The sequence below is a fragment of the Ursus arctos genome, unplaced genomic scaffold (assembly GCF_023065955.2).
Source record: "Ursus arctos isolate Adak ecotype North America unplaced genomic scaffold, UrsArc2.0 scaffold_27, whole genome shotgun sequence".
NCBI lineage: Eukaryota > Metazoa > Chordata > Mammalia > Carnivora > Ursidae > Ursus > Ursus arctos.
Genome location: NW_026622952.1, coordinates 26088550 through 26116499, shown reverse-complemented (window position 1 = coordinate 26116499; position 27950 = coordinate 26088550). Strand labels below are relative to the sequence as shown.

The 27950-nt window shown below is 48.5% G+C and overlaps 1 protein-coding gene across 1 annotated transcript in view; it reads left to right on the top strand.

Moving 5' to 3' along the window:
* Positions 1-20104: 20104 nt before the first annotated feature.
* Positions 20105-27950, top strand: part of MYOM2 (myomesin 2) — an 81987-nt gene continuing 74141 nt past the window's right edge. Inside the window, exons 1-3 of the mRNA XM_026508500.3 lie at positions 20105-20316; positions 25447-25565; positions 26742-26918. Coding sequence (XP_026364285.2) covers positions 25459-25565; positions 26742-26918 — 284 coding nt within the window. The 5' untranslated portion in view covers positions 20105-20316; positions 25447-25458. The remainder of the gene's footprint in view (positions 20317-25446; positions 25566-26741; positions 26919-27950) is intronic.

The following is a 27950-nucleotide window of genomic DNA, read 5'->3' as shown; positions in this document are numbered from 1 at the left end:
CCCACACGGGACTCGATCCCGGGACCCTGGGAGTATGACCTGAGCTGAAGGCAGACGCTTCACCCACGGAGCCACCCAGGCATGCCAGAACTTGATAGCTTCTAAAATTTTGTTTTGAGGAGAAACTCACTTTTGTTAGGTAGAGTGAGGCGGTTCGCGTGGAGAACAGCGGCCGGGAGGCTCCAGGGAGCGCCCGGTGACTTTGTCCGCAAACTGAAGGACATCACTTTTCATCCTTGGCTCGTGCGGTGGAATTTGTAAGTCAGCTCCTACCATGTACTCCCATGATGAGCACTATTCTGTGCCTGAGGAAGACAGGCGCTTTTAACTGAAAAACAAACTGCTTTTTAAATTAAACATGTTTTTGTATCTACAACAGAAAAGAAAGAACCCCCCCCCCCCCCAAAATACCACCCTGTAATTTGGATAATCTAAACCAGCAGTCAGCAAACTCTTTCTATAAAGGGCCAGATAGTTAATATTTTAGGTTTGGGGAGCCGCGGAGTTTTCTTTGTTTATGTTTGGTTTTGTTTTTACGACCCTTTAAGAATGTAAACGGCATTTTGACTGAGGGCTGTGTACAAAAAAACAAAAACAAAAACATGCCAGGATTTGGCCCAAAGAAAATACAACACTCTGTGCACATCCCTTCTTTTCCCAAAATAAGTATGTCCTGCAAATGAGGCGAATTCCAGCTCTGTGAGCCATGATCCATGATAAATAGCTCATTAGGACATCATGGAAGTCTTAAAAAGTTCACCTCAATTAAAACCAATTTTCCATGAATTTCATGAGTTTATATTTCTATAGAATTGGGGTCATTCGTGACTTTCTTTGCTCTTTATTTTTTTTCTCTTGTAGATTTCCCACCTGGAATCACTTTCCTCGTCTGAATTACACCTGTTAGTGCTTTCTGCTGGTGGCAGAGTCTCTGTTTGAAAAACCATCCGCGTTGCCTTCGATCTGGGGAGAGATGCTGTCTGGGTATTGGAGATGGTCCCAGTGGGGAGGATGCCCTCCTGTTCACTGCTGTGGGGCAGCCGTGGGGACTGTGCTGACCCCACCAGACTCTGGGGACAACCCCGTACTCCTCTCTGCCTTCTTGGTAAGCTTTTATTTGTTTTTCAGGTTTCTTTTTCTTTATGCAATCCATTTAGGTGTGCATTTCTATGTATTTCTTCTGCTTGGAATTTGTTAGTTTTCTGGAATCTGTGGATTTGGCATTTTTCATCAGTTCTGGAAAAATGTCATCGTCTCTTCACGTTTTGGCTCTGTGTCACTCTCTAATAAAGCATATTTTAGAATGTTTCTTATGCATAGGGCGGTTTTCACGTATCGTTCCTTCTCTTTGATGACGTCCTAGTTAATGTATTTGAAAGATTCTCTGTAGGAATAACTTTTTCCTGCCAGTGAGGTACCATTTCCAGGGTTTATGGACATGTATTTCTGCCAGGGGTCTGGTGGGTGGGTGGGGACTTTACTCTGGGGCTCCCTTACACCAAGCTCAAGCCTTAAGGTTCTCTGGATGGTGCCCATGGTTTGCACCTAGCTCTGTTCTCAGCCTGAGCTGCACCCCTCTGGATTCCTGCGGGGAGGTCGTCCACCCGACTCCTCACCTTCTCGCAGCCGTGGGAGTTTTATTTCTGCCCTCCAAAGTGAGGCCATCAAATCAAAGTTGTTTTATGTGCGTGATTAACAAAAGCCATCAAGGAAAAATGTCCATATTCACCTTGTAGGACTTTATTATTCTTTCCTGTTTCAGGCTGGTTTTCCTTATGGGATTGTCAGTTTTTCAGTGTGTGTGTGTGTGTGTGTGTGTGTATAGGAGAGACTCAGAGTTCTCCAGAGAAACAGAACCAACAAGAGGGGAACTCTAAGATCAAACATAAAGACCAGGCCTGGAGAGAGATTCATTGTAAGGAATTGGCTCCCACAGTTGTGGGCGCTTGGCAAGTCCAAAATCTGTAGGGTGGGCGGCAGGCTGGAGACCCAGAGAGAAGTTGCAGTTTGAGTCTGAAGGTGAGCCAGTGGCAGAATTCCTTCTTCTAGGAAGTCAGTCTTTTTTCTATCAATGCCTTCAACCGATAAGATGAGGCCTACCCACAACATGAAGGGTCATCTGCTTTACTCCAAGTCTGCTGATTCAAATGTTAATCCCATCTAGAAAATACCTTCACAGCAGTGTCTAGGCTGGTGTTTGATCAAGCATCCAAGTACCACGGGATGGCCAAGTTGACACATTAAAATTAACCATCACAGTGTGTACACATGCATACACTTACCTTCAGCAATCCCAAAATTTATTTTCAGTGTAGGAGTTGTTACAAATAACTAACCTGCCATTACTCAACTTGAAGATTTTTTTTACGCTAATGTATTTTTGCTTAGATACTATTATTATGACCAAATGGAGCCAAGTTAGGATTAACATAATCTTTTTCCAAAATTGCGAAAGATTGTTGGCAATAAAATTATTTAAATTTGTTTATAATATTTTCCCTCTCTCTTATAAAGTGGTTTTGGATTTCTTCTCAAAGTTATTGATATTAATGGATTTTTTCCCCTTACAGGGACAAAGGTTGTTCTGATGGCGTGCAGCTCCATCTAGTGGCTACAAGTTGAATTCGCCTATTGGCAAGATTCACAAAGCCTGGAACTTTCCAGGAGGCTGGCAATGTGTTTGTCACGGTGTGATCCCAGGTCCCCCAGGAGACCTCTGATTATCTCTTCAGGAGGGGCAGGGTCAAAATCATCTTCATAATACTGATAAGCTCAGTGATCATTTCAATGATGTAAGTGTTTGAGGCTGGATGGTGGAATTTGGACGGTTTATGTAATTCAGTGAACTGTCATTTTCCCAATGGCCAATGTGTGTTGTTCCAGGTTCCGTGAGGGCCAGCCACAGTGTGAGAGAGATCAGAGGTGCAGCGTGGCAGGTGTGAGAACATCGCCAGCGTGGTTTCGGATTCCACGTCGTGGCTCACCCTCCAGATGTTGCCGTGTGGCCGGGCATGAGGAGGACAGTCCACCCCGAATGCGGAACCACACGCCCAGTCCTTGAGCTGGACATCGAAGAGGTTTGCAAAAATGTGAAAGCTTGCCACTCTAGCTGTTTTCTTGTTTCCAGAAATATAGTTATTTTTCACAAATATGTTGTTTGTGATGACATCTAACAGGTGTTTCATTTTTGTGACTTTAAAGTGAATTCGTAAATACATATTATAAAAATTTCTCAGTTTAAATTTCTAGTGTGGTAAGCACAGGCAGATACAACCTACATAAATACGAACTGTTTGGGTTATCGATAATGTTTAAGGGTGCATAGGGTTCCCGAAATGTCTGACCGACAAGTTCGAGAAAGTTTAGAGAGGAGGAATAATAGTTGGTAATCTCCGATAATTAAAAATAAAATGTAATGTTGAATTCAAGAACGGGAATGATTTGAGTCAGAGGATAATACGTATTGATATATTGTGAATTTTTGTTACTTTACATAATTTCATTTGTATATCAAAGCAGTTAATGGCTGATCCTTCTATTTTTACTTTTCATAGTTTTAATGCAGGGTCCGTTCCTGACTTGATCATGTCTTAACTCCATCTCTTTTCTGTTCAACAACCATATGAGGGCATACTCACTGGGTGTGTGTTCTATGCCAGGCCCAGGAATGATGGTGACCTATAAAAAGAGAAGGAGACTAGTTTCTGCCTCTCCCGGGCTGGAATAGTAACAGATCACGATCTGCAGTTTTATGCCTAACTGGATGCAGTGAGAATTTTATCTAAATAACCTCTCCGTTGACTGAGGGTATTTTGCTGCTGGGGTATTCTGTGTATTTTTTTTTCCCCACAAAGTCTTCTGAAAGTGAGAAAGTTCTGCTCTAATAGAAGAAATGCTTTTAAAGAAGAATGACAATCGAAGGCCCAAGTTCCCTGACGTGATTCTGTGGAGGCTCCGTGTAAGAATAAAAGAAAATAATGAAGTGCAGAGCTCATGGGGAAAGCAGGCAGAATGATGTGAACGCGGGAAAAATCACAGTGTTTTGGAGTCAGAACAGCGGCATCACAGAGAGAATCTGGCCCTCCTGTGTCCCACGTCTGCGCCTCGTGGCTCCTGGGTCATTGTTCTTCAAACGGCATGGGGACAGGTGCCTTCCCGTTCTTGGGTTCGAACTGCACAGGGACAGCTGCCTTCCCGTTCTTGGATTTGAACTGCACGGGGACAGGTACCTTCCCATTCTTGGATGCTTATTGTATGGCGATGACAGCTCGGGTGTGTGCTCGCATCTTGCGGAGGAAGAGAACTGGTTGGATGCAGACCGCCAGGTCAATTGACCGCTGGATGGACGTGAGATATTTATCACAGGACCTGGCTCCCGTGACTGTGGGGCCAGGAAGCCCCCCTGATCTGCCAGGCGTGAGCTGGATGATGGGGCCAGCTGGTGCTGGAACTCCATCCAAGCCTGAAAGTCTGACAGCAGGGAAGCCATGGTGGAGGTCCCAAGTGCAAGGGCCCAGGAGCCAGAAGTGAGACTGTCAGAGGCGGAAGGAGACACTGACCCAGCTCCCGGCCCCGCAGAGGGAGGGGACTTTCCTCCTCCTCCTCTGGTTCTGTTCAGGCCTCAGTGATTGCATGACGCCCACATGCCTTTCAAAGGGGGGACTTTACTCAGTGTGGTGACTCACAGACATCCCAGAGGTTGGTTTCAGCAGCTCCCCCGGCTGAGCCCAGTCGGGCACGTGGAAATTACCCATCCCAGGGTGACAGTAGGGACCAGCCTGTTGCCCCAGAGTATTGATTAACCGGTCCCAGTTTGGATCCTAAGCTGTATGGGCCCCACATTCTAGCAGGGCCACGGACATTTGGAGGTAAGGTAGATCTTAATGATTCATTTGTTTAACTACTTCGTTGTTACTGACTTTAATTTATTAGGAAACTTCATTCATGTGTTATCCAGTGTCACAGAGCTCATCAACACTGGTCTCTGGGATGCAAACTTTGAACGTCAGTCCTCTACCAAATGTATGGCCATTTATTTGGTATTACTATCCGATTCTCCCAATTTGCCTGTGGATTAATAGGTACCTTGGAATGATGGCAGTAGACCCAGAAGGACTTGCTAGGAGCAGGTACATGGTGCTGGGGACCCCTCGGGGCAAGAGAGCCCTGTGACGGCAAGTTCCGTTACACCAAACAGAGTTGAAGAGTCCGGGACCAGGTGAGGACCCAGTTCCTGAGAAAGCTGGAGAGCCAGGCCTCAGCAGCTGGGCTGGCCTCATTGGCAACCAGGGCACGTTCAAAAGCTTAGCTGTCTAAGGATGACGGGCAAGTGTTGTCTTGACCTTCGTTTAACCCTGAGAAGAACATTCCTTCATCCCACATCTTTATGTGGGCTGACAAGGCTGTGATCTTGTTGCACTGGGAGAATTGGGGACAGCTGTTAACGGCAGGGTCTTAAAGGTTTCGTGGGCCAGCAGCAGAAGACCGAGGAAAACAAACACCAGCAGACTCTTGATCTCAAATAAACACAGAGTTAACGCCCTGGGAGAGATATTTCCACGTCTTGTGCAAAGGCCTGGATCTTACCACCCAAGCCCCCTGCCCCACTACGGCATGCTCTGAGGAATGAGTAGCAGACCACACAGCTGGGAATGGAAATGCCAGAAACGTGACACTGGATTTTAGTGACCATTTCTGACTTCCGTGGATTTAAGAAGAATTTGCCCTTAGAGCCTATGTTTGTGTGCATTGAGCCTAGCGTCTCGGCTGACTTGACCCGTCTGCAAATGACCCCATCACTCACCCTGGGGGTTTGGCCACAGTCCTGTGCTGAACTGGACCACGGCCTTCACCTTGACCTTGACCTGGGAACCACCCCTCTTTCAAGGCTAAATAGTGATGGACTAGAAATCAAGATATTTAAATTCTAGCTCAAACTCACTGCATAGCCATGTAACGCTGGACAATTTTTTTCTTTTTTAAATCTGTTTGGTCTTTGATTTCTGCATCTGTGGGGTAAAGGGAGGGGACCGGGTGGGGTGATAGCCAATGTTCCGTCCAGTGCTGAGAGTCCTCCGTGGGCTGGCCGACTTCCTATCAGCAGCCCCACCCTCTGCTGGAGCCCAGGGGCACATGGCTTGTCCCCTGCTCCGCAAGGACAGGGCCGGCCCTGCCAGCCGATTGTACTCGCGTGCCCTCCATCCATTTTTGTTTTATTACAACCACTATTCTTACAGGCACATGGCTGAGCCGCATTGTTGGTAATCTTGAAGCCATTAAGTGCTTTCAGGATGGAATCCTCTTGGCGTGGCCAGCTGCTTCTCCGGTGCCTGTTTCCTGGATCCTGTCCTGAGCCAGGCAGCTGGTGACTCTGTCCCTGTGCGGGAACGCTCCCTTCCCTGGGCCTGATCGTTCGGGATTGAAATCGTAGCGTATGGGGGCTTAAACCAGGATCATGTCATCCAGACTCTCACTTTACAAATGGGGAAGCCAAGGCCCAGGGCGGTTGGAGGGATTCTGCCCGGGTCACGCAGCTTTGACAGCAGATTAGCAAACTTAGCAGCCAGGCCTGGAGCCAGCGCCCTTGACGCTCGGCCCCGGCGCTGTGGCCAGATCTTAGCCACACTAGCCTCGTCGAGATTATTTAATGACATCGTCGAGATAAACTTCCCATTAATGGAGGGCCATGTCTGTAAATAGAAACCTGTAAATAGAATCTACAGGGTATAAAAAGGTGCTTGTTGTGTTTCTCCGATGTGCAAGGCACTATTTCAGTCAGACTTGGGGATGGATCTGAACCCACTTCTGTCTCTACACATGTCTTTGGTCCCTGGGTACAGGTAGTTTAGAAAAAGTGGTATGGTTTTGACCCGGTCAGATGGGCACTTCTCACAGTTTTAAACATAAGTACGAATGTTGCATTAAGGGTCACATTTTAATCTTTTTTTCAAATTGAAGTATAATTAACATGATGTTATGTTAGTTTCAGGTGTGCAACAGAATGATCCAACAATTCTGTGCATTGCTTAGTGCTCATCTTGAATTTTATCGAGTCACAGAACTCTGTGGTTGCCCATACAAACTATAAATGACCGCAGTCTTCGCTTTCCCTCCTCATACCTGGGTCCTCGTACCCTCTGTGGGTTTCCTCTGCTGAGAAAATGTCTGTCCTGTAACTGGCCCAGATGAAACTTGTGAGTCACAAAGGAGCTGGTCCCTGCGCAGTTAGCTGGGCTCCATGTTTCCATGGCCCTAGGCCTGCGGCTCCCAGCACCCCCATCTTGTTGGGGGTGACAACGAAGGTCACGCCAGGCAGAACACACATATGATACCTGCTAGGTACATAGCTCAGGTCTCCTGCCAGGTTTCCTAGGCTGTGTTTTGATTTACAAAATATGGAAAAACTTTGGGCTCCATTACAGAGACATTGAGTAATGCCCAAATACCAACCAATCTAGTTGCTTTGATGTTTGGGAGGACTTTCGGTTTTATCATACTCGGTTTCTTGTTAGTACAAAAGTAGGCACATTAGCTAATTTGTCTGGTTTATTCATTCAGGAAGTGAATATTTGTTGAAATGTGTCTCTGTAGTTCTATGGTGTGTCCAGTCTGTTTGGTGAGACCGACGAGCCAAGCAGTTGCCATAAGGAATGTGTGGTCACTGATCGACACAGGGCTCCGGAAGAAAGAAACATGGCTTTAGGGAACGTTAAAGGACCCTAACTTAACTTGGGGTCAGAAAAGACATCTGAGGAATTGGTGTTTGAGGTGGAGTCTGAAGGGGGTTAACTCGGAGAGGGGAGGCTGGTGTGGAAAGTGCTCCAACAGGAAGGACCCGGCCCTGAAGACTCCAGGGCTAGGCGGGGCTGTGTGGGAGACGGGGGTGGCTGCTCAGGTGTGTGCTCTGAGACACTTACGTGGGACCGGGATTGGAGAAGGCCTTGCAGCCGGTGGGAGCCTGTGGGGAGAGGCGGTGGCAGGCAGGGGCCGGGTGAGGTGGCCCCGCCGGTGTGGGCACCATGGGGGTGCACAAAGAAAGAGGTAGCAGGTGCAGGGGGATCCAGGAGGGACGATGCTTGGGATCTGTGGGTCTGAGGAAGGTGTGCAGGACTTACAGCTCTGCCACTCAGGGGTAGGGGACATTGATGGGGGGCAACAAGGAGAGGCCGAGTTAGGCTTTGACTTGTTGAGTTTGAGGTTCCCCGCGATCTTCAGAAGGAGGTGGAGAAGCTGTGGCCTGACTGAGGACGAGGTTGCCTGGGGGAGGACAAAATGAGAAAGGAGAGGCACGATGGATGCCCTGGAGGGGCTAGAGGTGGGGACAGACACCCGGAGCACAGGGACTCCAGGCAGGCGGACCGTTGGCGGGATCGGAGGGTGGCCCAGAGTGGAACAAGTGACACGGAGGTCATGGGTGACTTGGAGCTATTTTGGGGCCTCATGTGGCAGGAGTGGAAGGCAGGCTGGAGGAGACAAAGGGCTTGGGATGGTGAATACATGGAAAACTGACTGTACGCAGAGCTTTCCACAGTCTGTCTGGAAGGACAGGTCGGTGGCTGCAGGGGAAGGTGTGGCTGAGAAAGAGGACTGGGAGGTTGGCGGATGTTTGAGGATGATGGGAACATGTCCCATGGGGTGCTGAGAAGCAATGTGGGAGAGCCCAGGGGCGAGGGAGGGCCCTGAGAAGATGTGGGGGGCGGGGCTAGGGGCCCCAGGGAGGAGGAGAGGTTATTTGCATAAAATGAGGGGGAGTGAGTTTGCCTTGAAAGCAGCCGCGGATATGATATTAGGGGGCCCTGGAGTCTAACTCCTGTGTGGTGGCAGCAGGCCTTGGTGGACCCCATGCTGCTGGCTCCTGAGTGCCGTGCGGTGGGGGGGCAGGTGCCCTGCTTGGCCTCGCTGGGCCCGGGTTTGGGGGTGTGGGTGGGAGGGGCCCCTCCCTGCCACAGGGTCTCCGCAAGCGCCACCCAACTGGGGCCGCTTGCCTTCCTTTCTGGGGAGGTTGAGGGACACGGTGCTCTGGTTTGCATTGCTCCTGACGGAGAGCCTGCTGTCCTTCTCATCTATGCAGGATTTGTCTGCCTCGTTTCTTGCGTTTGACCTTTCCTTGGAATCGCTGGTTCGAAGCAATTGGATTATGACGTGACCTGGTTTTATTCATGTTTCTTGAGCTTGGTGTTGCTGATGTCTGTGGTTACGGTTTTCAACACATTTAGAAAGGTTTTGGCAAGCATTTCTTCAGACCCTTCCTTCCGTGCAGCGCCTCCTGCTGTGGGGACTGGTTGCACGTAGATTAATCCGCTCCGGCCTCTCCTCGGGCTCTGTGATGATGCTCCTTACATTTTCCCCGTCTTTTTTCTCTTTGTATTTTATTTTGCATATTTTCTGTTGTTATATCTCCAGTATTTTCACTGATATTTTCATCTGAAATAACATGCTGGTAATCCCATCAACACATTAAGAAAATCTCAGACACGGCAGTTTTCACGTATAAAAGTTTGACTTGGCTCTTCATTAACCTTTTCTGTTATTTCGCGTGTTCGATCTGTGCCTCGCCTTCCTGAGCTCACGGGCACGTGAGAGCAGCCTTCCTCACGGGGCTGATTTTGGTCCACTGCTGAGGCAGTGCGCATGTCTCAGGAACGAGGAGAGGGCCCTCCTGGCTGGGGGCACCCAGGGTCTGGGGTCTCCAGACCCTCTGTGAGCTCGGGGATTTCTGCACACGAGGGAGCAAAGTCCATGCACGTGAGGGCACGTGCGGTAGGGAGAGTGAGGGAGTGTTGTTGAGTTGCTGAAGCTCTTTATTAAGTTCTTAACATTGGTTGTATTTGTCAGTTCTAGAATTTTCATTGTATCCTTTAGAAAAATCAATTCTAGGAGAAAATCGAGATGACGGTGAGTATGGTGATGACATAGCGCCAAAGGTATGATCCATGACAGAAATAATCGATTGGCTGGATTTCTCTAAAACAAAAAACTTCTTCTCTGTGAAGAACAACGTAAAGAGATTGGGCAGAAAGTCACAGCTTGGGACAGCCCAAATCCGGAACACCGACTGTGCTGGCGAGGATGCGGAGCAAAGGGGGGGCCCCCACTCACTGCCCGCGGGAGTGCAGAGGGGTGCGGCCACTTTGGAGGACAGTTTGGTGGTTTCTCACAAAAGTAAACACACTCTTACCATGTGAACCAATAGTGGTGCTGATGGGTTGAAAACCCATGAAAATAAGTTTCATGAGTCGAAAATTTATGATCACATAAAAGCCTGCACGTGGACGTCTATCATAACTTTATTCATAATTGCCAAAACTTGGAAGCAACCAAGATGTCCTCCAGTGGGTGCTGGATAAACTGTGGTCCATCCGGACAGTGGAATATCATTCAGCACTAAAAATAAATGAGCCATGAAGCCTTGAGAAGACATGGAGGAACCTTAAATGCATTCATAAAGTCAAAGAAGCAAAGACAACCTCCTGTCTGATTCTAACGCTGACATTCTGGAAAAGGCAAAACTATGGAGACAGGAAAAGATCAGTTGGGAGTGGGGGAGGGAGGGACGAGCAGGTAGAGCACAGAGGGTTTTAGGGCAGTGAGATTGCTGTGCGTGATACTACAATGATGGGTAACTGTCATCACGCATTTGTTCAAACCCACAAGAGTGTATGACACCAAGAGTGACCCTGATGTACACTGTGGACTCTGGGTGATGATAACGTGTCCATGGGGGCTCATCAGTGGTAACAAATGCACCATCTGGTGGGGGTGCTGGTAGTGGGGGAGGCTTACGTGTTGGGGGGGGCAGGAGGCACGTGGGAACTCTCTGTACTTTGAATTTGGCTGTGAACCTAAAACCGATCTAAAAAGTAAAGTATGTCAAAAAGAATAAGGAATAAATTACAAAAAGTATCTGTGCTATTCTTAAAAGAAATCCTGTTCTCTGGTGAAATTCTCCATCTTATAATCATTTTTTTCTTGAACATAGTAATCACAGATATTTTAAATTGTATATGGTAACTCCAGTGACTTGGGAATCTTCAATCTTTTTGTATTATCAGCTTATCGTCTTGGTCTCTGTACTGGATTGAGTGTGTCTCTCCCCCCCCCCATTTATGTCCTTCAGTTACAAATAATGTGACCTTATTTGGAAATAAAGTCTCTGCAGATATTATTGGTTAAGGACTGTGCTGAAGTCATAGTGGATCATGGTGGGCCCTAAATCCATTGCGAGTGTCCTGATGAGGGACAGAAGAGGACACAGACATAGAAAAGGTGCTGTGATGACAGACCGAGCTTGGAGTACAGGGTCCACAGCACTGGATAACAGGAGCCATCAGAAGCTGGAGGAGGCGAGAAAGGATCCCTCTAGAGCCTTCAGAGGAGCACAGTACCCTGGCACCTGGATTTTTGACATCTGGCCTCCAGAGCTGAGAGGGATTAAGTTTCCGTTGTTCTAAGCCACCAAGATTTCAATAATTCATGACAACAGCTGTAGGAAACAAATGGTCTTCTTGTCTAATGAATTTTGCTTGAATGACTGAAGTTGCCTAAGAAATACTGTGAGGTTCTGAGTGATGCTGGTCTCATGGGATGGAGTTACTGTCTGGTTTCTGCTCTTTCAGTGCTTTGTGGTGCTCTGGGCTCATATCTGTGTGCCTCACCCCTTTCTTTCATCTTGGCCTTTCAGATCCTGGATGCGTCGTCTAACTCAGGCTCTAATACCTATGTCCTTAGCCCTATGACATTGATAAAAAGCTCCACTGTTCTCTCTGCTGCTTAGAACAGGTCTTTGTTTCCGGCCAAGAGTTGGACAATGCCCAAAGGTGAAAAGCAGTATGCAGGAAGATACAGTTCTCTCTAGGGCCTTTGTCCCTCACATCCTGGCTGCCCGATCGATCCATCCATCCATCCACCCACCCAACCACCCACCCACCTCCCTATATGTCTATCTATCTAATCTATCTATCTATCTATCTATCCATCCATCCATCCATCCATCTACCTATATGTCTATCTACCTACCTCCCAATTTATCCATCCATCCATCCACCTACCTATATGTCTGTCTGTCTATCTACCTATGTACTGTCTATCCATCCATCCACCTACCTATATGTCTATCATCTATCTTCTCTCTCTCTTCTTATTTACATTTTATCTGAATTTTTAATTGTTCTGGGTAAGAATCTTGTCCTATCAGAAGCAGCTGTGTTATGGATAGAAGTATAATAGAGCTATTTCCATGTATTCAAGTCTAAGTCTACTTCACACATATTATGTATTACCTACTACATAGAGTCAATGAGAGTATTAAAATAAGCAGATATCATGAGACATGGTAGATGATCAATAAATACTAATGTATGTATACATAAAGTATATATATATATATATTTAAAATCTATATATAAAAAGTTGAGGCAAAGAATTGCCATATATAGCCTCGCTTTGTAAACTCTGGATATCTCCCTTTGGCTCTGAGCACTATTAACTATTGTGTTAACTAAAGTAAATTTCTCACATCTCTAGTGTATTTATTTGTTGGGTAATTCAGGAGCCCTTTCTTGAGTGCAGATCTGGGAAGAAGGGCATCGGGGAGAAGCAGGCAGGTGTAGTTGCCCTGGAAACCTTCACTCAGCAATGGAAGTTCAGTGAGTCGTACTAATATCAGCCCCGACAGGGGCGCCGGGTCACCTGACTTGGGAGTCTAAAATAAGGGCAAACGTCAAAAACAGGAAAGCAATTTAAGGAAATCTAGCATTTCTTTTCCTAACTTTTCCTGAAAATGTGCCAGAAGTAGGTGGAAGCATAAGTTGCAATAATGCGAGTAGATAAATGAATCCTCATCTCCAAGCCACGACTTTTTTGTGGACCCATGTTTGACTCAGAGCGAAATATAAGGAAGGAATTTCTTCTTCTTTTTTTTTTTAATGATTTTTTTATTATATTATGTTAGTCACCATACAGTACATCCCCGGTTTCCGATGTAAAGTTCGATGATTCATTAGTTGCTTGTAACACCCACTGCACCATGCAATATGTGCCCTCCTTACTACCCATCACCGGTCTATCCCATTCCCCCACCCCCTCCCCTCTGAGGCCCTCAGTTTGTTTCTCAGAGTCCATAGTCTCTCATGCTTCATTCCCCCTTCTGATTACCCCCCCTTTCTTTATCCCTTTCTTCCCCTACCGATCATCCTAGTTCTTATGTTCCATAGATGAGAGAAATCATGATAGTTGTCTTTCTCTGCTTGACTTATTTCACTTAGCATTATCTCCTCCAGTGCCGTCCATGTTGCAGCAAATGTTGAGAATTCGTTCTTTCTGATAGCTGAGTAATATTCCATTGTATATATGGACCACAACTTCTTAATCCAGTCATCTGTTGAAGGGCATCTCGGCTCCTTCCACGATTTAGCTGTTGTGGACAATGCTGCTATGAACATTGGGGTGCATATGGCCCTTCTCTTCACTACGTCTGTATCTTTGGGGTAAACACCCAGTAGTGCAATGGCTGGGTCATAGGGTAGCTCAATTTTTAACTTTTTAAGGGACCTCCACACTGTTTTCCAGAGTGGCTGTACCAACTTGCATTCCCACCAACAATGTAGGAGGGATCCCCTTTCTCCACATCCTCTCCAACAATTGTTGTTTCTTGTCTTGTCTATTTTTGCCATTCTAACTGGTGTGAGGTGGTATCTCAGTGTGGTTTTGATTTGAATTTCCCTGATGGCTAATGATTTTGAACATTTTTTCATGTGTCTGTTAGCCGTTTTTATGTCTTCATTGGAAAAGTGTCTGTTCATATCTTCTGCCCATTTTTTGATTTGTTTATTTGTTTCTCATGTATTGAGTTTGAGAAGTTCTTTGTAGATCTTGGATACCAGTCTTTTATCTGTAGCATCATTTGCAAATATCTTCTCTCATTCCGTGGGCTGCCTCTTAGTTCTTTTGACTGTTTCCTTGGCTGTGCAGAAGCTTTTTATCTTGATGAAGTCCCATAAGTTCATTTTATCTTTTGTTTCTCTTGCCTTTGGGGATGTGTCATGAAAAAGGTTGCTTTGGCCGATGTCGTAGAGGTTGCTGCCTATGTTCTCCTCTAGAATTTTGATGGATTCCTGTCTCACATCGAGGTCTCTCATCCATTTGGAGTTTATTTTTGTGTATGGTGTGAGAGATTGGTCAAGTTTCATTCTTTTGCATGTAGCTGTCCAATTTTCCCAGCACCATTTATTGAAGAGACTGTCTTTTTTCCACCAGATGTTTTTTCCTGCTTTATCAAAGATTAGTTGCCCAAAGAGCTGAGGGTCCACTTCTGGGTTCTCTATTCTGTTCCATTGGTCTATGTGTCTGTTTTTGTGCCAGTACCATGCTGTCTTTGTGATCACAGCTTTGTAGTACAGCTCGAAATCCGACATTGTGATGCCCCCAGCTTTGTTTTTCCTTTTCAACAGTTTCTTGGAGATTCGGGGCCTTTTCTGTTTCCATACAAATTTAAGGACTATTTGTTCCAGTTCTTTGAAAAATGTCCTCGGTATTTTGATCGGGATAGCATTGAAAGTGTAGATTGCTCTGGGTAGCATGGACATTTTAACTATGTTAATTCTTCTGATCCATGAGCATGGAATATTTTTCCATCTTTTTATGTCTTCCTCAATGTCTTTCAAGAGTGATTTATAGTTTCTAGAATATAGATCCTTTACATCTCTGGTTAATTCCAAGGTAACGTATGGTTTTTGGTGCTATTGTAAATGGGATGGATTCCCTAATTTCTCTTTCTTCAGTCTCATTTTTCGTGTATAGAAATGCAGCTGATTTCTGAGCACTGATTTTGTATCCCGCCATATTACTGAATTGCTCTATAACTTCTAATAGTTTGGGCGTGGATTCTTTTGGGTTTTCCATATAGAGTATCATGTCATCTGCAAAGAGAGACATTTTGACTTCTTCTTTGCCGATTTGGATACCTTTTATCCCTTTTTGTTGTCTGATTGCTGTTGCAAGGACTTCTAGTACTATGTTGAATAATAGTGGTGAGAGTGGGCATCCTTGTCGTGTTCCTGATCTTAAGGGAAAGGCTTCCAGCTTTTCCCCATTGAGAATAATATTTGCTGTAGGCTTTTCATAGATGGCTTTTATGAGATTGAGAAAAGTACCCTCTATTGCTACACTCTGAAGGGTTTTAATCAGGAAAGGATGCTGTATTTTGTCAAATGCTTTTTTGGCATCGATTGAGAGGATCATATGGTTCCTGAGTCTTTTCTTGTTGATATGATGTATCACGCTGATCGATTTGTGAATGTTGAACCACGCTTGCATCCCAGGTATGAATCCCACTTGGTCATGATGGATAATCCTTTTAATGTACTGTTGGATTCTACTAGCCAGGATCTTGTTGAGGATTTTGGCGTCCATATTCATTAGGGAAATCGGTCTGTAATTCTCCTTTTTGATGAGGTCTTTGCCTGGTTTGGGGATCAAGGTAATATTGGCCTCATAGAATGAGTTTGGTAGCTTTAGAAAGGAATTTCTTCTGAATGATAAGTTATCTATTTGGTCAGTCAGTGGATGAGCATGGCCTCAGGGAAACATCTGCGGAGTGTCTTGGGGATGAGAAAGGAGGTGTTTCCTTTCTCTGAACAAGGTCAGACTCTCACGATGGATGTTTCAGAAGGTTCCCATGGAAGGATGGCGGCTCATTCACCTTGCCCATGTGGCTTTCTTGAGGTTTAAACCACCCCATCACAGTTCTGAGTACGGAACACGCACGTGTACATCTTTGGGAAGAAAGGCAGTCGTGAGTGCTGGGCGTGGTGTCCGTGAGCCCTAGGCGAGTGTTGCTAGTAGTGCTGTGTCTTATGACACCCACAGACCCATCACTGGACTCGTGGCTGGAGACACTAAAGCCACAGTTGCTTACACTATCTGTAGTTAGCAGGACTTTTTTTGCGCTGTTAAAAAAACACATAACATTCATCTAAGCAACATAAGTCAATCAGAGAAAGACAATTATATGACTTCACTCATATGTGGAATTTAAGAAACAGAACAGGGGGATAGGGGAGGGGAGGGAAAAATAAAATAAGATGAAATTAGAGAGGGAGACAAACCACGAGAGACTCTAAATCTTAGGAAACAAACTGCGGGTTGCTGGAGAGGAGGTGGGTGGGGGATGGGGTAACCGGGTGATGGATATTAAGGAGGGTGCATGATGTGATGAGCACTGGGTGTGATATGCAACTGATGAATCACTAAATCTACCTCTGAAACGAATGATACACTCTGTTAAGTAATTGAATGTAAATTAAAAAAAAAAACAAAGACCCCACATAATGTTCGGTCTACTCTCTTAGAACATTTTCAGTGTACGGTACCACATTATTAACTCTATGCACGTTGCTGTGCAGGAAATCTCTAGAACACGTTCATCCTGCGTGACTGACTCCCAGTTCCCACTGAGCAGCACCCCCCCCCCCCCCCATTTCCCCACCTCAGCCCCCGGCCACCGCCATTCCATCTGCTTCTGTAAGTTTGACCCCTTTAGACGCCTCCCATGAGGACTCCTGCGTTGTGTTGCGCTGTGCTGGCCAATTCCACCGCCATGGCGGCACGGTTCGCTCACAGTAGCATGTGATAGGCAGACTTCTTTAGGCTGAATAATGTGTCTGTAACCTCATTTTCCTTACCGATTCATCCACTGATGGACACGTAGATCATTTCCGTGCCTTGGGTGTTGTGAATAATGCCGCGGTGAACACGGGGGAGCAGGCATTGCCCTACAATCCTGCTCTCAGTTTTTTTGGATAAATAGCCAGAACTGGGATTGCTTGGTCATACAGGAATGTTATTTTTAATTTTTTGAGGAGCCTCCACACTGTTTCCTGGTGCGGCCGGACCAGTTTGCCTTCCCATCAATACCGCACGAGGGTCCTAACTTATCACTTCCCCACCAACGCTTGTTATTCTCTGGGTTTTTGTTGTCGTGGTTGCTTGATCCGAGCCGTTCTGGCAGGTGTGCGGCGACAGCCTGTGGTTTGGACTTGCATTTCCCTGGTGATGAGCGGCACCGAGCATCTTTTCATGTGACTGTTGGCCATCTGTGTGTCTTCCTTGGAGAAATGTCTATTTAAGTCCTTTGCCCATTTTTAAAACCGGATTGTTTTTGGTAGTATAACTTTTTTTTAAAGAAATGTTAGGCAGAAGTTGGATATTTTAATCAGATTAAAATGGGACTGAGGCTGAGGCGGCCATACGGCACTTTAGAGAATCTCTGTTAGAGTTTTACTACCACCGGTGGGAGGCGTGAAGCTGGCTGTGGGCGGGCTGGCTTCGGGTGGGCAGCCTCAAGCCCCTCATGCTCCCAGGTGGGAAGGGAAGGTACTGAGACCCTCATGGACGTGATGAAGTGGACGTGGCCCTGGGAGGCCTGTGTGGGCGGCAGCTCCTGGGGATTGAGCTCAGCAAAGCTGGGGCAGGGCGCATGTCCAGCCTACAGGCTGGCTGGGCGCGAGCCCCATCATACTGCAGCTGAACGCCAGGACTGAATTCTTTGGGAAGAACTGAACACCGTCTGCACCACACACACTAGCTGTCTAGGGAGAGTTGGGAACCTTGGGGCTGGGCTAAGGGGGGTCCAGCGCCCAAGATTGTCTGTCACCACGGTGTTTGTCAGGGTCATGATGAGCGCCGGCCACACACTGTCCCCAGTAGGCGACATGGCGGGACCCGCTTTAGAGAGGAGGCATCAAAGCTAACGAATGTTCTACGGGCTCTGCCCGTGTAGCTGCTCAGGGACGGAGCTGCGTGAAAGTCTTGGGCTGCAAACCCTCGTCGCCCGTGTGTTCCCACCGCGACGCGCGGCTTCACTTCGGGGCCCCGGCTCGAGCTTGAGCCTCCTTCCTCGTGAGGCCTCGTCCTCTGTAAAGTAAAACAGGAATATCCCGCCCATTGGACAGAAATTTTCTAAAACACATTAGACCATTTTCTTGTTGCTTTCGAAGATGGAATATGTGGAAGTTAGCAAAATATCTGAAGAATAATTTTGCTCTTTTTCAAATATTCAAATAGATTTTTCTGAGCTGAACATCAGTTTTGGCCCAAGGCTATAATGTAATGAAGTCCTTCGGTCTTCACTTTGCCCCGTGAGGTAGACACTGAGCCAAGGTTCCCACATCATCTGACACTTCTTATCCATGCTGACTTTGTTTCTCCTGAGCATGTTGCAAACTCCCGCAATGGATTGGGAAGTAAACTTACTGATGGTTTTTTTCTTTGCGTCCATCAGGATTCTTCGAGTTGTGCTGGATGGAACCCCACCGCAAGGAGCTTCAGCAAAGAGGGACTTTGTTGTCCCATGATTGGAATGTCTTGTGGAGAATGCTGTACTGCGTGTCTCTGGGCATGTCGGCGGGTTCCTGGCAGCTGGCAGGTTCCCTTCACACACTCGCGTGTGCGCACACACACACACACACACACACACACACACGCAGTGCCCATGGCATCATTCCCACAGACAGTCCTGGCCTCAGTGAGACAGCTGAGACCTCACAGGCGGTGGGGGAGGGTCTTACCCCCAATGGTCACACCCTCTTCATGCTGAGCTGTGGTTTGAATGGAGTCCTTTCTCCTGTCAGGGGCCTGCTCTGTCCCAGCTCCGTGTTCTGCTGCTCTGAGCAGCGCAGCTGGGCCCGGCAGCATCTCTGAGAGGCCGCATCCTAGGAGGTGAGCCGCCTGCATTAGACGAGGGGCTGGAGCGGTTCCGAAATTTACCGTGAGGAGTGTGAGGAGCTCATAGGCCTCTGGTCTCTCCCCAAAAGTGAGACTGTTTTATCAGGAGAGGCTAGTTTCCGGAGACTCAGGTGACTGAGATGCCATTTGATAGGAGATGGGGCACTATAATCGTCCCTCTTTGCCTGGAGGGGCGACCTGTGTGGGCAGGGAGCAGAGGACCATGATGGGCGGTCCTACGGGACCTCACGAGGGAGGGCAGCACTGGATTCCTTCTGGAAAGGATGCTGATAAGCAGAAATAACATGTCAGCTGCCTGTGTTTATTCGATACCCCCTTACCACACATGTATTAAATTAAATGCTAGGCTGTTGGAGTACTAAAGGGGAGAAGACACAAGGTAAAAAGTATGTAGACCCCGATTCAGTATGTGAGGGACTCTCAGATGAGTCACGTAAATGACTTCCGCTCTCGCTTTGTAGTGTTTCATGGACACATTCGTTGACTCTTTTTGCTGGTCTGGCCCTTGGCTGTGTTCCTGATACACCACATATGTGAACGTGGAGATTTTTTGAGTGCCTGGGCACCACTGCATAGAATTTCCTCTAATCGTAACAAACTGAAAGCTAGTCTTACAGGTGGGGAGAACAGCGAGGTAGACCAGCCAGCCGGCTGATGGTCACACCCTCTTCATGCTGAGCTGTGGTTTGAATGGAGTCCTCTGGATTCTGAGGTCTGGGGCCACCCCTGCATGGCCCCTTCTCTTGGCGGCACATGCCCGGGTCCAGCCCATGGCCATGCCAGGCTTGTGTGATTTATACTTGGACACAAGCTGTGCAAAACGATGGATACCCTGCAATTATCCATAGCGCACATCTGTGCTAATAACTATAAATAAGACTTAACTTGGCGACTGGGCACGGCTCCTCTTTTAGGAAAGGCTGTCCTGCTAAATTAACCTCAGGATGAGACCCGTGAAAATTTGAGTAGTTTCTGGAATAAAAACAAAACCAAAAAACCTCCCAAACACCCCTCCCCCAAGAGGCCCCCTTCCTTTCCTCTGGAACTAGCAGCACTCGAGTCAGATGCCCTGGTCAGCAAGTGCACCCCGAAATTTGAGTAGCTCTTAGACTCATCTGGAAGCACCAGCGAATGGGCCGGGGAACCTGCAGCTCAACAGGGTTGAAAAGAAGTCGGAGAATTTGTGCATCAACGTTATAATGAGTCGGAGGAGAGCCGGGCACGGGGGGGGGGGGGGGGGGGGGGGGGGAGATGTCGGCCCCACCCTCTTGTCCTGGGAGGAGAGCGGCGCATTCTGTGGCTCAGGACCACACTTGGCACTTTCTGATTTTCATTTTTTCCAACGCATCGACGTTTGCCTCCTAAGATCAGGCTGATGAGTGATGATGCTGGCCACGAATTTGGGGCGAGGCAGTCTCTGTGGCTATATATAGCATCTTCCCAGGCCATAAATGGGAGGGAGGGCTGGGCATTTGGAGGGAGAAATAGCTTCGCCTTCTTCAGCCAGAGCCGCGTCGTGGGTGAGCCGGGCGAGGCAGGGCTTCTCTCCTCTTGGCCTTTTCCCTTTCTCTCTGGGTAAGTTTTCTTTTCTCCTTTCGTTTTCTAATTTGGGGCTTTGCAAGAAGGACTAGCAGTGTGTGCCGAGGTGGGTAGCAGTCCGATTTCCTAAGTGGACCCGTTTCAGGGGAGGGCCGTGTTAGCATGCTCCGGGAAACAGTGGAGACAGCAAATGATTCAGCCTGAGGTCTGCGTTTCTTGGACTAGATTTTAGGACTTGCTTTGTTTCCCGCAGTCACGATCTCAACTGTCATGACATGCCGTCCCCTCAGAGCCCTGGCCCGTCAGCCCCGAGCTCTGCAGCGTCTCCCGGGGGGGCTCCTGAGCCCATTCATTGAGGTCTGCAATTTCATGAGAATCTGAGCCATGAAGGAGTCTCTGGGGACAGTGCAGATTTGTAAAGGTGTGAAATAAAACTGGCGATTTTCTGAAGAGAAAGAGAGAATCAGGCCCTTAGCATCGCCCTGGATGCTGGTGTCTGGGGGACGGGAAAGAAGGCTGCTCTCAGCCTCCACAGGCTTTCGGCTTCGAATGACAGCTTCTCATGGCTGTCTTCTCGTCTGCGCTTTGTGATGAGCTGTAATCCTGCAGAATCCCTCGGCCGATGGAGCCTAGCGCCTTCCCCCACGGCCTTGGAGCTGTGCCTGCAGGGAGGGTGGTGGTGGTAGTGGGGCCTGTGCCCAGAAGGCAGGCCCGGGAGGGCAGTGGGGCTCAGGGATGTGGGGTCGCTGGAGCTGGGAGGGCTTCACTTTTCCACTTCCCGGGCTCAGCCCTTGCTTCCCAAGCACAAGTGACATAGGTATCAAAGAGTAACTAGAGCAAAGATCATTTACATGGATTTTTAAATAAACCAGGCAACAAATGTACCTGGAGCCAATGCTGAATGAGGGGTGCTGGTTCTTTACCAAAATGAGAATTTGGGGGTAAACTGTAACGGAATGGAACATTTCTCTAGCTGGTGATGATGGCAACTGTGTGGGTTGCTGGAAAGTTCTCCCGTCCAGGAAGCTGCATATGATCTTGTCGCTCGATTGAATTTGATCCTGCTGGAGTGTCAGGACAGAAGGACTCAGGGTCCTTGGAAGCCAGAGAGCTCTGTGGCTGCAAGGACAGCCCTCTGCCACTCCTGCCGCGGCCCCAAAAGGTTATTTGGAGAAACACTGCAGAAATCTAGCTGCCGGGAATCAGATGTCACACCATGGTGGATTTCTCTTTGAGGATGATTTTAAGAGGGATTTTGTGCTCAGTGACCGTTTCTTTTGGTGCTGGACAGTTTGGAAAAAGCTTCGGAGAAAGTAGACCCCAGTGCCAATGAGCTTGGGCAAAGCCCGTCTTGGGGTCTTAGGGTTTAGTTACTTGGGGGCCTAGGCCCGTCGTGTGTGCCAACTAATCCTTTTTCTTCCTCTCGAAAGCTTTCATCAACTTTGACATTTTTAGGTGCATAAACAACAGTGTCTTTTATTAGGTGGAAGTCAGTGCATTGTAGTTAAAATGTTTCCATGAATTACAATCCTTCTTTGTGGCATGAAAGATGGTTCCAGACACCCTTCACAGGAAGGCGTTAGGTCTAGGCATGTCATAGACGCACGGTCCCCAGTACTTGAGGACAGGCTCACGTTTCACTCTGGTGTCATCATTCTGAGATGTGTGGGAAGCCTTCTGTGAGTGGTGTGGGTGGGTGGGTGCTGGGGGCTGGGGGCACAGTCAGAGGGCGAGGTGGGACGTTGGCTCTGTGTCCGATGGACCAGGGACCTGAGTGGATGATTTTCACCCTCCAGAGCTCCATTTCCGCACAGAGAAGGCCGACATTTAAGCAGGACAGAACGAGATCATCCACGTCAGACTGTGGAATCTCCCGTGGTTTCGGATGAATGCCTTGTGCCCTGGGCCGCAGCTGCAGGGCGTGTGCTGAGTTTGCAGGGAGCAGATTTCCAAGCGAGCTCATTGCTCCTGCTCCGGGGTGCTCAGGGGCAACGGGGGAGGCTCTGAGACATGAGGTTCCCAGAGTGGCCTGGGCGTGGGCTTGGCTGTGTGGTGGGCCTGCTGCTCTGTCTGGGCTGCCCATGGCATTGGGAAAAGCCAGCCCAGGCCGGGGAGTGGGGGCGGGAGCCAAGGACACATTGGCACAAGGGTCGACCATAGAGAGGACGTGAGCTTGCTGCCATCCTTGGAGCGGGGGACCTCTGAGATGGTCCCGTCCTTGAAATGCAGTGCTCTGTGATTCGGGCTTGCCTGCCGCCTCGCAGGTGCTCCCGGTGTCTGTGGAGTGAGAGATGGGTAGAACCAAGGATAATCCCATTTGCAGAGTCCCCGAAAGCTCCTGACGGTGACGGCCCTTAGCACCGTGTCGCATTAGGTGGGAGTAAATGCAGTCAAGTGTTCTATGGCTCTTGTGGGCCGCAGCTGCCTCGGGTGGGGAGAAAAGCTATAGCAGGTGTGCTGGTCAGAGTGAGGAACACAGGAGCCCCGTGCACTTGATTCCAGTCCATGGCGCTAATTGTTACAAAGTGTACGCTCCTCACACGGGAAGTGTTGAGGACTTGCAGGCCCACACAAGCGTGCGTCAAGTGAGGTCAGCGATACACCGAGTGCTGATCGCCCACGGAGCACAGACGGGATGCTGCGGAGGAGTTAACGGGGTCACCGGGCTGTGAGGGAAGCTGACCTTTCATGCTCAGAGCAAAAGCACAGGTCCCGTTGAGTGCGCCTTACCCTCTTTTGGGGCGGCAGCTCCCCCAGTTTAAACATGTCAAGATAGCCTATCCTCTCTTATCATCTGGGCCATTTTTAGACTCTTCCCTTGGCCAAGAGATGCAAACAGGTCTGAAGGTTAACTCAGCATAAATGTAAGTGACTGTTGAGACAGGACATGACGCCGGGCATGACAGCACCTGCGGCCGCGGTGCTCATTTGTGCTGTAGCAGCCTTTTCCTCCATCGGGGCAGGTGTGGTCGGGAGAGGAGACTGCTTCACTCTGGTGAGATGTGTCCCCTGACCTTGCTCTGACTTCCGCTCAGGGAGCTGACCCCAGCACAGCCATGGACTCCAGAGATAATCAGTGCAAGGCTGCCTTTATGGGCGGGAAGCTTTTCTTGCCAGTTCACCTTGATTGACTCACTGGAAAACCCACCGAGCTGCAGTTGAGAATATTCCAGATGGTAAAGTGACCGGATGTATTTGTTTCAATACCTTTTCCGACCTACACCATTCACTTCATCACAGCAACAGCAAAGCACTGTGTGGTAGGGACACCTACCAATTTTGGTCGTTTGATATCCCAGGCCAAGCACAGTGCCAAGCATTCCGTAGAAGCAGTTTGGAATATCAGAGTTCGGGGGGTGAGAAGGGTGCCCAAGGCCATGTCCCCGTGCAGGCTCAGAATTCAATCCCGGGTCTATCAGATATAAGCCTGTGCTCTTGACCACGTTATGATGCCCTGTCAAAGCTGGGGTGGAACGGAGAAGCTCTGTTTTCACTGAGTTCCATTAGATGCTGCATTCTGTCACATACTCATCATCAGATTGATGCTAGCCTGCTGTGAAACGTGTGCTGGACCCTCAGTGCGTATGTAGTGGTTGCCTGGCTAGTTGATTTTTAGGAGGAAAAATTGGTATTAGTGTGGCAAAGTATAAAAGACCCAGAAATAGAGATTTGATGGCCTCTGGGTGGGCCAGCCCTTTCTCCTTTCTGGCATCATGTCCCCACCCCAAGTACACTAAGGGTTTGGATAATCCCTAAGGATCTTTCCAAGACCTATAATTCTGTGCTTCTAGGAAATCACAGTCTGTAGGAAATTGGCCATGAGGAGTCCGCTTGGAGGATGTTCTGTATGTGGTTGGCTTTCTAATGCATACTCAAAGCTCTGAGCGGTGGGGTGGTGGAGGGAGCAGGTGCAGCTGTCCCATCTCAGGGCGGCACCTGCCCCTGGTCCACTGCTGGTCTGTGTCCCTGTTGTCCCTGGTGCTGGGCCATGGGGCCCTGCTTTAGAATTCCTTCTTTAAATTGGGGCAGATTATTCTAATTTAAACACAAAGGACAAAAGTGGAGCTCAGACTTGGAATTCCTTCGGTCCTTTATTTCAGAAGTTAGTTATCACTGAGATTTAGGAATACCGTCTGGGTTACATTTTAGAGAGGGTTGAGTAAGCCCAGTAAGTTGGGGCTGTATTTATTTTGGGTGAGCATAGGCTACAAATGGCCCAGTGTCCAATGCCTGCCCTACTTCAATTCCCAGACTCCACACTGCAGTATGGATTTCAGTCATTTCTTGTTTCCAGAGAATTTAACCAAAATGTGCTTGCTTGCCCACATTCCTCTGACTTTCTTGCTGGTTCCAGCCCTGCTCCTGCCCACTCCTGCCATGCGAGTCTACACATAACCAGTGAGATGCAGTTTTAGAAGAATGGATCTGGACAGTGTCCTGGAGATGAATTCCCTTTCCAGGTCCCGTTTTGAGCAGTGAAGATCCCCAGTGCCCAGGCAGATGCTGAAAGCCCCCGTGTGTGGTTGCAGTCTTTCCAGAGCGATCTCGTAAAGTGTCTTCAAGCATCCTGAGATCCTGTGTTTTCCTGCCTCCTACCTTTGCTCATGGGATGCCCCGCCCCCTGCCCCATCTCCACCTGTCAGCCTGTCCATGGTCAAGGCTCTTCTCAAGCGTCACCTCTTTCATGGGACCTCGCTTGGCTGCCCTCTGTCCTGTTATGTGTGCCCCCTCCTTGCTTCCCAGAGCAGTTTGGAACTCCCTCTGCTCTTATCTTGTATTCTAAGTATTTGTTTACTTCTCTTATCTGTGTTTTATTTTTGTTCTTATCACTCACATTGCTTTTCACATTGCCTTGAACAGCTAGGTATTCTATAAATATTTGTTGAACTCACAATTAAAAGAAACATAGTCAGTCTTCTGATTTTCACAGAAGCAAACAAAACAGGATATCCAGTCCCAGGGAACCTACTAGGCATCCAGACTTGTAGCCCGAGATTATTTTCACTTATACAATATTTCTTCCATCCTCCCTTCCCTGAATGAATGTTACTAATTGAAGGTGATTTTCTTCTTCGGAACAACTGGAAGTTCTGGTGTAGAAATCGCGGGAGCAGGACTGCATTTGAGAAGGAGCTCAGTGCTGTTTGACACATTCTTTGCTCGTAGGTGCACACGAAGATGTCGCTTGTTGCAGTGCCCTTCTACCAAAAGCGACACAAACACTATGACCAGTCATACCGCAATGTTGAGACAAGGTACCTTCTGGATGAGTATGCTGCAAAAAAGTAAGTTGAAATTCTGGGGTTGGACTGGTAGAGCTTTGATTGTGGGTGTCTGGCATTAAAGAAGCTTTATCCAGTCCCCCGCACCCTGGACATGAACTGGTTTGGGGAGGGTCAGGGATGGCATGCTCCTCGCACTGGAGGGGGAATTCGGCTCTCCTGGCTGCACAGCAAACTCCGTGTGGAGCACTGCTGGGATCCTCGTGGATCCTGGTGGATCCTGGTGGATCCCTGTGAATCCTGGTAGACTGGCTCTGAGCCCCTCGTTTAGATTATGAAGGCAGAGACTTTTTAGTAAGTGGTCCTTGACTTTGCTCCTCTTCACACATCTTGCAGAACTAGGATCTGAAAAGTCACCAACACAGAAGGGAAGCGAGAAGGGGCAATGGGAAGAATGTCAGTGGGAGAGAAGCTCAGAGGGGCAAAGTAAAGATCACATGGAGGCTGATATCAGTAGTTTTGCTGTAATAATAATAAATGAAGCAAAAAGGGAAATGTATTCCCTGCCTCAGGGGCTGGTGCGAAGGCACAGATCTTGAGCCAGTTCTGGAGCATAGTGTCCTCGGGGACGTGCCACACGTGCCTGGGCGCAGACGTCCGAGGTCTCCGGGGCCCAGGAGATGGCCATGCTGACCAATGGAAGACAGTGTGGTTGTGCCGTGCCCTGGCCTCTGGAGTGTGTGCGTGTCACCAGCACCCTATATTTAGACCTGCCTATGGCCCTTGTGTTCTGTTGCCATCCCCGTAACAGCCGCAGAGCCACAGCCCTCCCAGTAGCCTCTGGGAGCTCCAAATCCCTTCAGATATATATAATCGTGGCGTTAGGCCAAAACTGCGTCAGGAGGCACACGTGGGCACGGATGGAAAATGGGCAAGGGTAGTGTGAAGGCGCCCCTCTGAGGACGCGCCTGTGCAGATGGGGGCTGTGCCTGCGCAGGGACGTAGGTTTCTCTGTGTGTGCACACGTATGTGAGCATGCATGTGTATATGTGCATACACGTGCTGGCGTGCTCAGAAAGGCAGGTACATGTGTGCCTGCACATGTGTGCACATGCTCATTCGTGCTCGTGTGCCTGCACGGTTCAAGGCTGACTTGCATGCAGGAGAAAGGGCGTGCAGCTTGTTAGGATGAATTCGCACACCCCTCCAACGCATCTGATTGTTTCCGTGTCCATCCAGGCGCGCCTCCACCCGCTCATCTTCTCAGAAGTCTTTCTCCCAGAAGTCTTTCTCCCAGAAGTCGTCTTCCCAGAGAGCGTCCGGCCAGGCGGCATTTGGAGGGACGACCTGCAGTATCTGCGCAAAGAGACTGAGCACCGACGCGGTGGAAGAGGAGGAGCACGAGAGGAAAAAGAGGTAATGCACCGTCCCCCCTCCTGCGCCTAGCACTGTGGCGTCGCAGCCCCGCAGCGGGGGCTCCGGGGAGGGTCTGCGGCCACAGAAAGGACGGGGACAGGCTGTTAGCAGAGAATACACCCGAGAACCAGGAGGGTCACGCTTGCTTCTCGAGAAGGCGATCAGCTGCCGCTGTGTGATGCCCAGCTCGTTCTCGCCCGTCTCTATCTCCGTGAGTCCTACAGGACAACCGTGCCGGGTGTTTTCCAGCTCATTCTGCACAACAGAAGCTGCCCACGGGGCCAGGCACGTGGTGGCATCCCGTGTCCGCGCTCTGTCCTGTTCCACACCGCGCCCACCACTTTCCGCACAGAACAGGCTTCTCCCATGAAAGTGCCCCCACCTGACAGGTTGAAGTTCATGTCGAGTTTCCACTGACAGCCTCTTTGACTGAGGCTGTTGACTCCCGACAAGGTGATCTCCCAGAGAGGTGCCAGCATTTCCAGCGGGTGTCTGAGTGGAAACATTGTGACGGTTCTGCACACGGCTGTGCCCCGCATTGCAGGGGACTCAGCTCATGGAGGAAAATGTCCCAGGAATGACATGGATTAACGAGGACGTCAGTCTTCAAATTATTTCCAGATCACAGAGAAACAGGTGGTGATTTTACAAGAACAAAATAGTGAAGCATCTCATCAAGCTGTTATACCTGCTCTATTTTGTCCCTCACCTCCCCCGACTATTTCTAGAAAACTTTCTCCTTATTCTGATCATTTACAACCTGAAGAAGACAATGAGAATCTGGCAAACATGTTTCATTTTGAACCCTGCACTACAATGAAGGGATCTGTGTAGCAAAAATGGGCAGCGGAAAAGATCAGGCTTTCTTTGCTCACTTTGAATGATCTTTTAAATGCCTCATGAGCATTTTGCCATGTAAATTTTATGGTAAAGTGAGGATTTCTTTTGTGAGAGAATCACTTCAAAATGTACACATTACCCAAATCTGGATTTTCTGCTATTGGACTACTTAAAAAATGGTTTTATCTTTAT